Consider the following 13,027-nt stretch of genomic DNA (forward strand, 5'->3'; position numbering starts at 1 on the left):
TGTTAGTACAATGTTACAGGTAGGGAAAATGCAAAGTATATCAGAAGAGTTAAAGAATATGAATTGAGTGTTACAGCATTACAATAGATAAGATGGAGAGGAAAAGCAAGAATAAACAAAGAGATTATATTATGTATTATAGTGGTGCTGAAGAACAATGGAGTAGAATTATTAGAAAGAAGATAATAAAATCAATTTCAGGATTCATATTCCATAATTCCATATCACTTTTATTAACATATATGCCCTGGTTGAAAATGCTGACGAGATTGTGATAGATCAATTTTATGAGGATTTATGTGAAACGTTAAAAAAAAAATAGAAATGACGCTATCATAATATTAGGGGATTTTAAGACAAAAATAGAGAAAGAGGACATATTTCATGAAGTAATTGGAAAGTAGTCTACATGAAGAAACTAGTGAAAATGGAAATAGACTTACACAATTGGCAATATCAAATAAACTTAAGAGTAATGAGTACATGTTTTCAACATAAGAAAATACATCTGGAGACCTGGATAATTCCAACAACCAAAGAACGTAATCAAATAGATCATGTTCTGATTTCAAAAAGATGGGCACATTCAGCCAATGATGTAGGAGCATATAGAGGAGAAAATTGTGACTGATCATATGTTAGCTAAAATTAAATTTATATACAGAATATGAAATGTTGACGAAAAGAAAATTGAAAAATAAAGAAATGGAACAATGAAGCATTCCTCCAAAATAGAGAAATAATTGATAAATATCAGAAGAAAATAAAAGATATATTAAAATAGAAAAAGAATGGGACTTAATCCAACAAACAATCATACATGCAGCTGAAGAAGAAATAGAATGGTATAGGAAAAAATTGAATTGAAAAACAAAGCAAATAGTATTCACAAAGGAACACAAGAAATAATAGAAGAATATGAAGACAAAAGAAAGCAGGTAAATAAAATTTGTAACAAGAAAAAGAAAGAAATGATGGAGAAGAAAGTGAACAAATAGTGCAGTATATAATGAGAAAAGAGAAACTAGAAAATTTTATTATAAAGAATTAAAACAGCTAATACATAATTTTGCTACATAAATGATAGGATATAAGGATAAAGAAGGAAAAGTATTAACTGAGAAAGAATTAGTAAAGCAAGATGAAAGGAATATTTTATGGAATTATTTACCATGACAGCAGAAGGAAATAAGGAAAATGAAGATCAAAATAATTAGAAATATAGAAGGATTCAAGAACCAACTTATAAAGAAATAGTGGAAATAATAAAAACAAATTAAAAGTTTCAAAGCAGCAGGAGTAGATGGGATAACAGGAGAACTCAAAGAATGCAGGCAAAATTTGATGGAAAGAAATTTATTATTTGATATTAGATATATGGAAAGAAGAAAAAATGAGAAATAATTGGAAAATTGGAATAATCCAACTAATATATAAAAAGGGAGATAAGATGAATTGTCAGAACTATAGCATTATTGAATATTACATACAAAATTTTATCAAGTATGATATATAAAAGATTCCCATTAATATGTCGTCTCCTCTCTAGGTTAACTACCATGATGTGGCTCATGGTTAACTATGGGCATAACGACATGTGGTGAGGACCCTATCTCTTCCACATATTGTCATAAGTATTCATGACTGTAATCCGTGTGTGTTCACAGGATCAGTTTGCCTGTTCTGAGGGATGAAAATCCTGAGTTTCCAGGTGAAAAACCCTCTACCTCTGTATGAGACCGGCTAACTCACCTTTAGCTGAAAGAGACCAGATAAAGGTTCCTCACGTCATAGACAGGAATTGAACCCAGGTCTTTTCAACCAAAGAGCTTCGTGTATACTGACTGAGCTACAGAGGCTCATATAAAAGATTAGAACTATATACTGAAACAATAATAGGAGAGTACCAGTGTGGTTTTAGAAATAAAAGATCCACAAGTGATAATATATTTATGCTACGAAATATATATGAAAAATGTTTAGAATATGATATAGAACTTCATAATTTATATATTGATTTCCAACAAGCATTTGATAAATTAAATAGACAAGAAATGATACATAGCTGAAATGAAAATACTGGGAATAGCAGGAGAATTAATTAGATTAATTAAAATTACATTAGAAGAATCCAAAGCAGTAGTTAAAATACAAGGGGAATTAACAGACCCCTTTGAAGTAAACTATGGAGTAAGACAAGGAGATGTACTTTCAGCAAGTTTATTTAATTTAGTACTTGAAACAATAATAAGAAAGTTAAATATGAGAGGATTTATTAATAATAAAATAATAATAGTAATACAAATGTGTATATGCAGACGATATAGCAATAATAAGTTGCAGGAGAAAAGATTTAGAAAATAAATTTGAAGAACTTAACAGAAACGCTAAAAAAGTTGGATTACAATTTAATGAACAGAAGACTAAATTTATGCAATGTGGAAAGACAATAAATAAAAATATTACAAGATATAATATAGATGAATACAGTTTTGAAGTTGTATATAGTTTTAAATAATTAGTTTCATTAATAACAAACAATAATATAATTAATGAAATTAATAATAAAACAATGGCTGGAAATAAATGTTATTATATTTATGAAAAGTTAATGAGTAATAAGATTCTTAACTGTAATTCTAAATTAAAACTTTATAAAACAATTATAAGACCTGTAACAACATACGGATGTGAAGCATGGCCATTAACACAAAAAGATAGATTGAGAATCTTTGAAAGTAAAATGGAATATAGAAAATTAGAACAAATAATGAACTTGAACAACTAATTAATGGTGAAGATATAGTAAGATATAAATACACAAAGAATAGCATGGTTGGGGCATATAGAAATAATGGAAAAAGATGGAGTTAAAAAAAAAATTTGAATGGAAATAATTAGGACAAAGGAAGAGAAATTTGAAGAACTTAATAGAAATGCTAAAGAAAGGTAGACCAAGAAAAAGATGGTGTAAGATAATTTTGATGATATACAAAAATATCTTACAAGTTTAAAAGTTAAGAATTGGAAGAATATCGTACAGAAAAGAAACGAATAGCTAAAAATTGTTTTGTAAGCTAAAACTCAAAGAGTTGTAAAGCTAGAAGAAGAAGACTGTTATTAAACAGAATACTGACTGAAAAACCATAACAGAAGATGACTAATCTGATGCACTTTGAGCTTTCACATGAGATTTTATATTTTAATATATAATTAATACTGAACACAGTAATAAGGCAAAAACATTATAAAGTTTAGAAAATGGGAAACGTGCAAAATCAGTACATTTGAATAGGAATATGAAAAAGCAAAAATATAATGGAATAAAACAAAGAGAAAGAACAAAATTTAATTTTAAAAAAATGGTCACTGAAAATCTATATAAGATTTTCAACGTTTTATTTATTTTCATAATTTTAATTTTTGGTTCTTTTTTTTTTGTGTATCATATATGGCATAGGTGGCCAACAGCAGGCCATTGGGCCGCATGTGGCCCACGGCAGGATAAAAACTATATTAAATTATATGTATTATCAATTTAGCTATTAGTTTCGACTGCAGATTTTCTGATTGATATACAGTTATATTCATTATTTCTGATGATGGAAACAATTATATTCTCAACACAGAATCAAAATTGCTTTAAAAAGATTACTTGATTTATACAATCTACTGCTTCTCTGTGCGAGTTGTAGTAGTGGGAGTGGTAGATTTCTATGTGCTCCAGAGTAACGCATCATTGAAAGTCACTTGCTCTGCTCTGGTTACAATGATTAGTTTCAGAGACTCAATTTCACAGTTAACAGTGTTATTGTTGCAATTTGTGTCCTCTGGTCAGCTACTTCAGCCTTTGTGTACTATGAATAAGAAATGTAAGATCTGTGAAGAAACAGGTCATTTCAGGAGAAATGGGAAAATGAATTTCTGTTTATAAACAATAACGTCTAAACAAACAACAAACCACAGTGCCTTGTGTGTTTGCAAGTATTGTCTGTGCACAAGGAATATAATCTCGAACGCCACTACATACAGCACCATGCCGCTAAATACCAAGAATACGTTGGATAAGTACGTACTAAAATTGTACATAATTTGAAGAGAAAGGTGGTGAATTTGTAAAACACTGTTCTGTGAAAATGGCACATGCATTTGGGGAAGATAAAATTGCCATTGAGTTTGAAAGTGTCCCACTATCAAAACAAACTGTAACAAAAAGAGTCAAGGAAATAGGTTCTCACATATTAAATAAATTAAAAAGTGTTATTACAGATTCAGCTTACTTCTCTTTGGCTCTGGATGAATCAACTGACATAACAGATACAACTCAACTTCTAATTTTCATTCGAACTGTTTCCAAAGACTGTTATTAATGAAGAGCTACTAGCATTAGAGTCATTGCATAACACAGCCAAAGGTCAAGACATTTATGATGCAGTTATGAAGGTTGTAAATGGTACTGGCGACATCAACAATCTCATAGCTATTGTGACAGATAGCACTAAATCAATGCGTGGTACTCAAACAGGCTTAGTTGGCTTACTAAGGAAGGCTGGAATCAACTGCCCTGTATTGTACTGCATTATACATCAGGAGGCTCTGTGTGGTAAAATTCTGGAGATAGAGGATGTCATGAAAACTGTAATGAATCTAATTAAGAGGGGAAATCGGCCCTTGACATACTGGAAGTTTTTTTCTTTTCTAACAGAACTGGAGGCAGAATATGACAATTTAGTGTTGTACACAGAAGTACTTTAACTAAGCAGAGGGAATTGCTTGAAACGGTTTTTTGCTTTGAGAAAGGAAATAAAACAGTTTTTAGAGGAACACAAGAAGACAAAAAAGAACTAATCACAAAAGTATGTGATCCTCATTTTAACAGCTTACTCGCCTTTCTAACACACACCACATGAATGAACTCAATGTAAAGTTACAGGGATGTAACCAAACAATCTCTGATTTAGTTGGACACCTAGATGGGTTCATAAGTCGACTGAAGGTTTTTAAATTCACCCTAGTCAGAGGAAACTTGGTACATTTCCCTTCCTGCAAAGAAGTTGATGGAGGGGAGTCATGACACTGACTTCAAGTTTTCTGTGCCAATGTTAGACCAACTTCTGGAACAATTCAGTAAGTGAATTTCTTCAGTGACATGCGGCCACAACTGACATTATTTAACAACCCAATGAAATGAGACATTTAAGAGCAGCATTACACTATTCAATTGGAGTTGAGTAACCTTCAAAGTGACCCTTTTTCCAGCCAAAGGTGGAGATAGGCATTGACTTTTGGAAACTGGTACTAAGGGAAAAATATCCTGCATTGAGTGATTTCAGCCTTGAGAACTGCATCTATGTTTGGAAGCACAAACATATGTGAATGCACTTTCTCAACTATGAGGGCGGTTAAATCATCACAAAGAAGCCGACTGACTGATGACCACCTTCAGGATTTGTTACGAATATCGTCATCATTGTTGAAAATCGACTTTGATGAACTTGTCTGCACATGAACGCCCAGTGTTCTCACTGTGTTACATGTAAAAAAAACCCAGAAATATGTAATTAAATTTAATTTAACACTTATATTTAAATGTAAAATGATTTAACAAATATAGTAATTCAATACATATGCCTTGAAAAAAATGCAGAGTTTATTTTTATTTAAGTTCTGTCTAAAAGTGTGCAGCCTGTGACGCTACCACTCATCATATATTGGCCCTCGTATAGAATGAAGTTGGCCACACCTGATATACAGGATCATGCCTGCACGTTTGTGGTTGCCTCCAAACAAGAGTATTGTGTATAACATCTAATTTAAGAACTCTGTTTGTATCCATTGAGTAACTGTTCAAAAATGAAGTCCAATATTTTCCTTTAATTTTCTTAAGTATATATAAATAACACAGATGTGTTTTAAATGCTTTTATAAAATCCACTTTTTGATGCAGTCAGTGGTGATGTGACAGCAATTTTACTAATAAATGTAGAGATATACATTTAGATATCTTTGATTTGATTATCATGCTGAAAGACAAGAATTTCTTTCCCTTTACTACTTGTAATATGAATGACCTTGTGATGTTCATTTAGAAAGCTCAAAATATGTTCTTCAATTCATTTAATCTATGAGGCCAACTAATTTGTGGTAAAGGATTCTGTGTTTACTACTTTTTAAATTGGAGAAAAAGCAAAATAAAATCAGTTTTATTTATTCTTTTGTTGAGTTAAACTTAATGGATTACAAATTACAACATAAATTAATAAATTTAAAAAAAAAAATTAATCTATTATTTCTTTAGTGCAACATTCATATATTCAAAGTTAACACGACTGTGCAAACCATTAAAGAACAACAAATCAAGTACAAAATTATACTGGAAATGTGAAATGATTCTCTCCCTCAAAAATTGAGGGTGTGTGTAGGAAGATCTCACTGCCCACTGTTCATAATAAAGTGAATCATTCATAAATTGAGATAAAATTATAATGTATTAAAATGAGATTGGTTCTTTCAACATAAACACTGACCTCTACAAGTTAATAATTTTGAAATTTTTATATAGAATTATGGTTGTTTATTATTTTAACGGTATAATAGAACACAGAAACTAAGTAAATAATTAATTTATTAACTTGATGCTGATATTTTGCTGGTATTATAACCAGCATCTTCAGAGCACAAAAACACTGTTTGTCACAATACGCGAGACTAAAACAACATGGTGTACTTAAACAAAATTGTAGCAGCAACACAAAGACTAGAGTCCTGATTTTGGCGCCCTCTATCTGAAAAAAAAAAAAAAACGCTATCATATATTACTAGAGTCCTAGAAAAGTGCTAGTTCTTTCTTAATATGACTGTCTCCCAGATCTTCGGCAAGTTAATACAGCCATATTTGTTGAGATTTGGAGTGTGTTTTAGGGCTTCTGTCGCCTCTAAGAACAATCTCTCTGATTTATATGGGTTTCTGTGTAGTACTTTTGTGTTTTTCCAGTTGATCCTGTGTGCAGGGGTATCCAGAGCATGGTCTGCTAGGCCCGACTTCCCATAATGATAATTCCGGACGTATCGTTTATGTTCGCTGATGCGGATATTCACAGTTCTTCCTGTTTGACCGTAGTAGGCTTGATTGCATGAGCAGGGTACTTGGTAGACTCCTGGATGTGATAAAGGAGGAATGCTGTCCTTGGGTGAGCGGATGAGGGTGGCTAATTTGTTACATGGTCTGAATGTAGTGCGTAGTTTATGTTTATTGAGAATTCTTGAGATCTTTTCGGATGTGCCTTTAATGTAAGGGATGGTGACTGTTTTGTTGTAGTTCTCTGTGGTGGATGGTGGGAGGGGTTTCTTAGGAGTGTTTAGTATTTTGTTTATTTTTTGTGGATTGTAGCCGTTGGCCAAGAAGGTGTGGCGTAAGTGAGTCAGTTCAGCAGTAAGAGCCTTGTCATTTGAACAGATTGCTCTCGCTCTATGGGTTAGCGTTTTTTTTTGAAAAACGCTAACCCATATTGCTCTCACTCTATGGGTTAGCGTTTTTTTTGAAAAACGCTAACCCATAGAGCGAGAGCAATCTGTTCAAATGACAAGGCTCATAACACATAAGTCTGTCCACACGTTTATAGAATTATGGTTTTTTATAATTATTTTACATGGATGACTAGGAGTACCATAAAGACTAAAACAACTTTATCAGGCAAGTTGTTTGCAGTACAAAATTTTACCACCCCTGGACAAAAGTACAAAATGTACCATTTGGTAAAGATTGTCTGGATCACCCATGCTTTTTTATTACAATGCCAAAGAACAAACAAATGAATCTTAACAAGGCCCTTCATAACACGGCATTTAAGGATGTAATTCTTTACTGTTCTAACGATATTAAGCAACAATTTCTACTTCATTTTCATTTGTCCCTAATGATGGATTAAAATGCAATTTTCAGCAAGTAAGTAGCAAGATGAATGTAAATGAATGGGTATTCATGCTAGTCATTTGAATGAACTACTCGAGACTAGCTGAAAAAGCTAAGTGACCTAGTTAGCCAAAGCAAAGGTTAAGGGAAAAGAGTAGACTTTAAGAACAGTTATAAACAGAACATCAATTATTGGTCAGGTAAGCATTATCAAGAATATGCACATTAAATTTTCCAAGCTGTTAATCATTTGTAATACAGTATAGGCAGGTAAAATATAAAAATAAATAAGCTCACCCTTGGCACCAAGTGCACTTTTCAAGAGTAATGTTTGAATTAGGTAGAAGCTCCCCTTTAACAGCATCATATCTACAAACAATTCCTGAAAGTTACAAAGTTACATGTATTAAATAGAGGCAAGAATAAAAACTAAATCTCACTTATAAATTTTAAACTTTTTTTTTTTTTTTTTAAATCAGTGCTGAAATTTCACTGTTATCTAAGAGAACTTCTGCAGATATTCCCTAGCCCAGGCAAGTCTACTTGAAACAAGATGGTAGGCTGCATTCACATTTTCATAATAAATTCATTTAGATTTCAACATTTCAGGCATCAAATTTAGAATAACATAGCCCAATCAGTAATTATGCTTGTCAGTTGGAAAAACTTGGGTTCAAAGCATGTCTAGAATATGAACTTTTATCATTTTTCAATGAAGGCAAGTTATCCTACCTGATATGGAGTGGTAGGGTTATTTTTACTTGCATTTTTTTTTATTCTGCAAGACAGATGAACTGGCCTGAAATGCATGCAGCTGACAGACACAGAAGACCATTCAGGTAGGTTTAACTGCCCTATCTTCTTTTTCTTGCTTCGCCTCCTCATATCTGAGGACTCATGACCCTAGCCATAATGTCTCTCCATTTCTTTCTGTCTTTTGTTCAGCAGTGGCCAACTCCGAAGTAATAACTGCCCTATAAGAGACTTTATTAGGTTTATATGAAGCCATGATAGGCCATCCACTGAAATCAATGAGATAGAGATGCAAAAGATAAAAAAACAGTGCATATTGAAAAGAAATGAATTGCTTATTCAATTAAAATTTCCATTATGATCTATGGTAGCTACTCATTTCGAACTTTATTCAGTTTTTTTTTTTATAAAATTCATAAAATATAGAGAAAAATCCTTAAGTCCGACAATGATATTAATGCACTGCAGGTTCAGGTTTATAATGTTTTGTGGGTAGGAGTCACATTAAAGAATTCTAGTGATTTTTATGGAAAGATAAAACCGATATCCTCTCCAAGTTTATTCTCCCTTCCCCTCAAATCAAATGATGTTGAAGCAAATGTAAATGAAGCCTCCGTAAAGTAATATGGATGTAATAAGGCTTCTCGTGAATTATCAGTTTTTTTTGGTGAATCACACATGCTACAGAAATGAGCTTTGACAAGGAGAAACAGACCTTTTAACTGACAACTCAAAAACATGTACGATGAATAAATCAGTTTAAATCAATCCAACTGCTGATAGTACAAGTCAGGATGCAGATTCATGATTCAAAGTGAGTTCTCTCATGTCTCACCAAATGCAAAGTACTATCTTCTGTAAATGGGATGAAGGTTTTGGGTGAACTATTCTATAACACTATGGTTAAAACATATTCTAATCATGCAAGTAAAGTGATAAAAGAGGATTTTTAGCCTCTCTATTCTGATATAACTACTTTATTTTTCAAATTAATATATGAACTAATATACACTTTATAATAAGTATTAAGTATATTAATTAAATTTTTAGACAAAAAAACCCTTAAAACTTTTATTATACTACAAACATAAAATATATTTTTAATATCAACCATCCAAAAATTTTTAAATTTTATCATCACAGGTGCTTATGGAAGAAGCTGCCAACGTTTTCAGTCAAGCTCCTAACTATGCTATTGCACTAAAACCAGTTTCATAACTAGAAAATATGAACACTGTACCTGTACACTGTATGAACCTGTACACCCCTTGAGGGTACATGGCAGGAATTTGATGATGATGATGAAAATATGAACATAGATTCAAAAGTCAAAAAATGTCTGCTTCAACATGGCAAGCATCCTAACCCTGAACCACCTAAAAGCAACACACAACAGAAAGAAATAGTTGTCTTAAAAAAATTTATATAAAAATAAAATAATTATGAAAGATGATAAGAGTAATGCTACTGTTATCAAGAATAAAGAGGATTAACAACAACAAAATAAGAGTGGATTCTCTCAATGGGCTACTAAAGGGCTGTCGAATCACAATTACTAGCCTCTCGCAGTCAAGTCATCCCCATCTTCCAAGCACTATAGCCTAATATATTTGCAATAAAAAATATATCTTCCTTAGTTAGAGGAAATGCCACCTAGACCTCAAGGTGTTAGTTGTCTTTCATCACCCAGTGAAATGCCACCACCTTGCTTATTAGAGACCTGAAGTAGCTAAAACCATGTTTGATCACTACAACAAGGATTTTGGTTTCTCCCCCCCCTCCCCCCACTATTCCCACATGAAATGAGCGACACCCTTGATGACATAACATCTCACTGTAGGGGGCTAGGACCCTCCCCCATTCGAGGGTACAGCAGTAAAACAGTTCCATAGGCCAGCCACTGGATAGTACACAAGACTGAACCAGTTAGTAATGAATCTGGAGGCTTCCTGATAAGTCAGTGTCAAATCTTGCAGCCACATATTTTGCCTGTTCATGACTGGAGGGACTTTCTACAGTCAAATATTGTGGCTGCAGGGGGGGGGGGAACTGTTGAGGTCATATATGGACTGAGTTCCCTTGTGTGAGAGGTATATTTGTGAGTCTGCCACCTCTCACTGCATACCCAACTTCCACTTTATCTCTTCCTCGCAAAACATAATGAACTATAACCCAAAGACGTGATTTTACTCTGGATCTCAAAAAATAGTTCAAAAAAACTCATAAAAAGTGCACCACCCAGTCATCTAAACCAGAAGTACTATTCCTATAAGAACCCCAAATGCTACCTCAACAGCCCAAACTACACATTACACAGCTCTTCTGTCACAAGGGTGGCACTTGTGCTTTCATTAGAACCAATATACCATGCCAGAAACTGCACATCCTTAAATCCCGACTGTTTGATCTGCTTTGGCTCAAAATTTCTCTGCCATTATAATAGCTACCCTAATTTACCCTTTTAAGATGCTCTCCAAACTCTCTCAACAACTCTGATCTCTTCAACTATCTCTCTCTCTCTAAAGCTTGACTTTCTGCAGTCAAAATACCATAATGGTGAGGTCATCCTTCTTGGGGACTTCAATGTCCACAACTCACATTGGTTCCCTTCTCCAGTTTCACTGACCAAACAGACAAGGATGCTGAGGTGCTTGCAATCAGCAATGGCCTACCTCAGGTCATCAATCTTCTTATCAGAATACCTGACAGCCCCTTGCAATTTTTCATAACACTTGGCCTCTTCTTAACAAGCTCCCCCTTCCAGGTATACTATGGTTGTCCTCATGGTAACTTGGACCACAACTTCATACAAGTCTCTTGCCACAGAACCTTCACCTACAAGTTCACAGTCTTGTATCCTTTGGCACTTAAAGGGTGTCTACTGTGAAGACCTACATGTCTTCTATTCCTCCTTCCCATGGGCTGACTACTGCTTCAGTTCTTCTGATGGTGGCTGAAAGCCAAATTCTCAGCCACCATCCAAGACTTGGTTCTCAAAAAAAGTGTGTCAATGCTGTAAAAGAAAAAACATCTGCTTGCCACAAATGGCTCAAGACCAAAACTCCAGCTGCCCACTCTGTAGCTCACAACCATTGTAAAGAATCATCACTAAGTCCAAGTCAGACTTTGAAAGGGCCAAATACCGTAAACTCGTCACCTGCCCATATGGCAGTCACTCCGTCTGGCCCTTGCCAAGGCCATTGGGTGCAACTTCTGCATGCCCAGGTTTCCACCACTCTCACAACCAGATGGCTGTAGTTACCTCACCTAAAGACAAAGGCAACTTACTGCATCACTCTTCTCTTCAAATTCCTGCATTGATCACCAGGCCAAAGTTTCCTCCACACTACCAAGAAAACAGCTACCTTCATGTTGTTCACAGTCTTCTGACAAAAAGAAATCTGAAAAATCCTCAATAACTTGAACACAAACAAAGCATCTGGTCCTGAAGGTCTCCTACCTACTGTTTTAAAAACTTGTGTCCCAGAACTAACACCTTCCTGTATCGCCTCTTCAATCTATCCAACAACATGGAAGCAGGTTTACATCCAGTGCATACCAAAGAAAGGTGATAAAAAGTCAACCAACAAACTACTGTCCAATTGCTCTCAAAAATTATGGAAAAAGTCATCAACAACTAACTCTTCAACCATCTAGTGACACACCAACTAATCAGTGACCATCAGTATGGATTCTGCCACTCGCAATCTACAGCTGATCTTCTTGCTTTCACCACCCACCTATGGACTCAAGCCATGGAGAAATTCGGGGAAACTCACGTGGTTGCCCTCAACATTTCAGATATTTGATCAGGTTTACCAAGGGGCCTACTTAACTGCCATCCTATTGTCTGCCTTCCTCACTCTGAAACTGGATCACCAACTTTCTCACTGGTCACTCACTACATGTCATGGTGGACATGAGTTCACTCTCATCAGATTTCCCTACCCATGCAGGAGTACCCTAGAATTCTGTCCTTTCACCCACTCTCTTCCTCCAATATATAAATGACCTGCTCTCTCAGAAGAGCTCAATTCCCTCTGTCTTACCTTCAGTAATACTGATATATCTAAACACAATTAGATTTCTCTACTCTGACTGACCTGAACTTCAAATTCCTATCCATCACTATGCCAAGATCCCTTGCCTCCTCAGTTTCTTGCAACATAACCCAGCTAATATAATATGCTATGCCACTGGAAATCTCATCATGCCAAAGTGCATAACTACAGAGGTATTTCCCTACTGAGTGTTCCTGGCAAGATCTATGCAAGTATACTTGAGAAACGGTTGAGAATTGTGGAAGAAAAGCTTGGTGAAGAACAAGCCGGATTCAGGCCAAATAGAGGCTGTCAGGATCAG

General features: G+C 34.5%; 1 protein-coding gene across 1 annotated transcript in view; it reads right to left on the reverse strand.

Moving 5' to 3' along the window:
* Positions 1 to 13,027, reverse strand: part of LOC150101198 (deubiquitinating protein VCPIP1-like) — a 331,399-nt gene that overhangs the window by 171,050 nt on the left and 147,322 nt on the right. The window contains exon 7 of the mRNA XM_090402113.1: positions 8,210 to 8,294. Within this exon, the coding sequence (XP_090258239.1) occupies positions 8,210 to 8,294 (85 nt within the window). The remainder of the gene's footprint in view (positions 1 to 8,209; positions 8,295 to 13,027) is intronic.

The sequence above is a fragment of the Typopeltis vanoorti genome, chromosome 12, assembly GCF_054136105.1.
Source record: "Typopeltis vanoorti isolate ZY-2024b chromosome 12, IOZ_Tvanoo_1.0, whole genome shotgun sequence".
Lineage (NCBI taxonomy): Eukaryota > Metazoa > Arthropoda > Arachnida > Uropygi > Thelyphonidae > Typopeltis > Typopeltis vanoorti.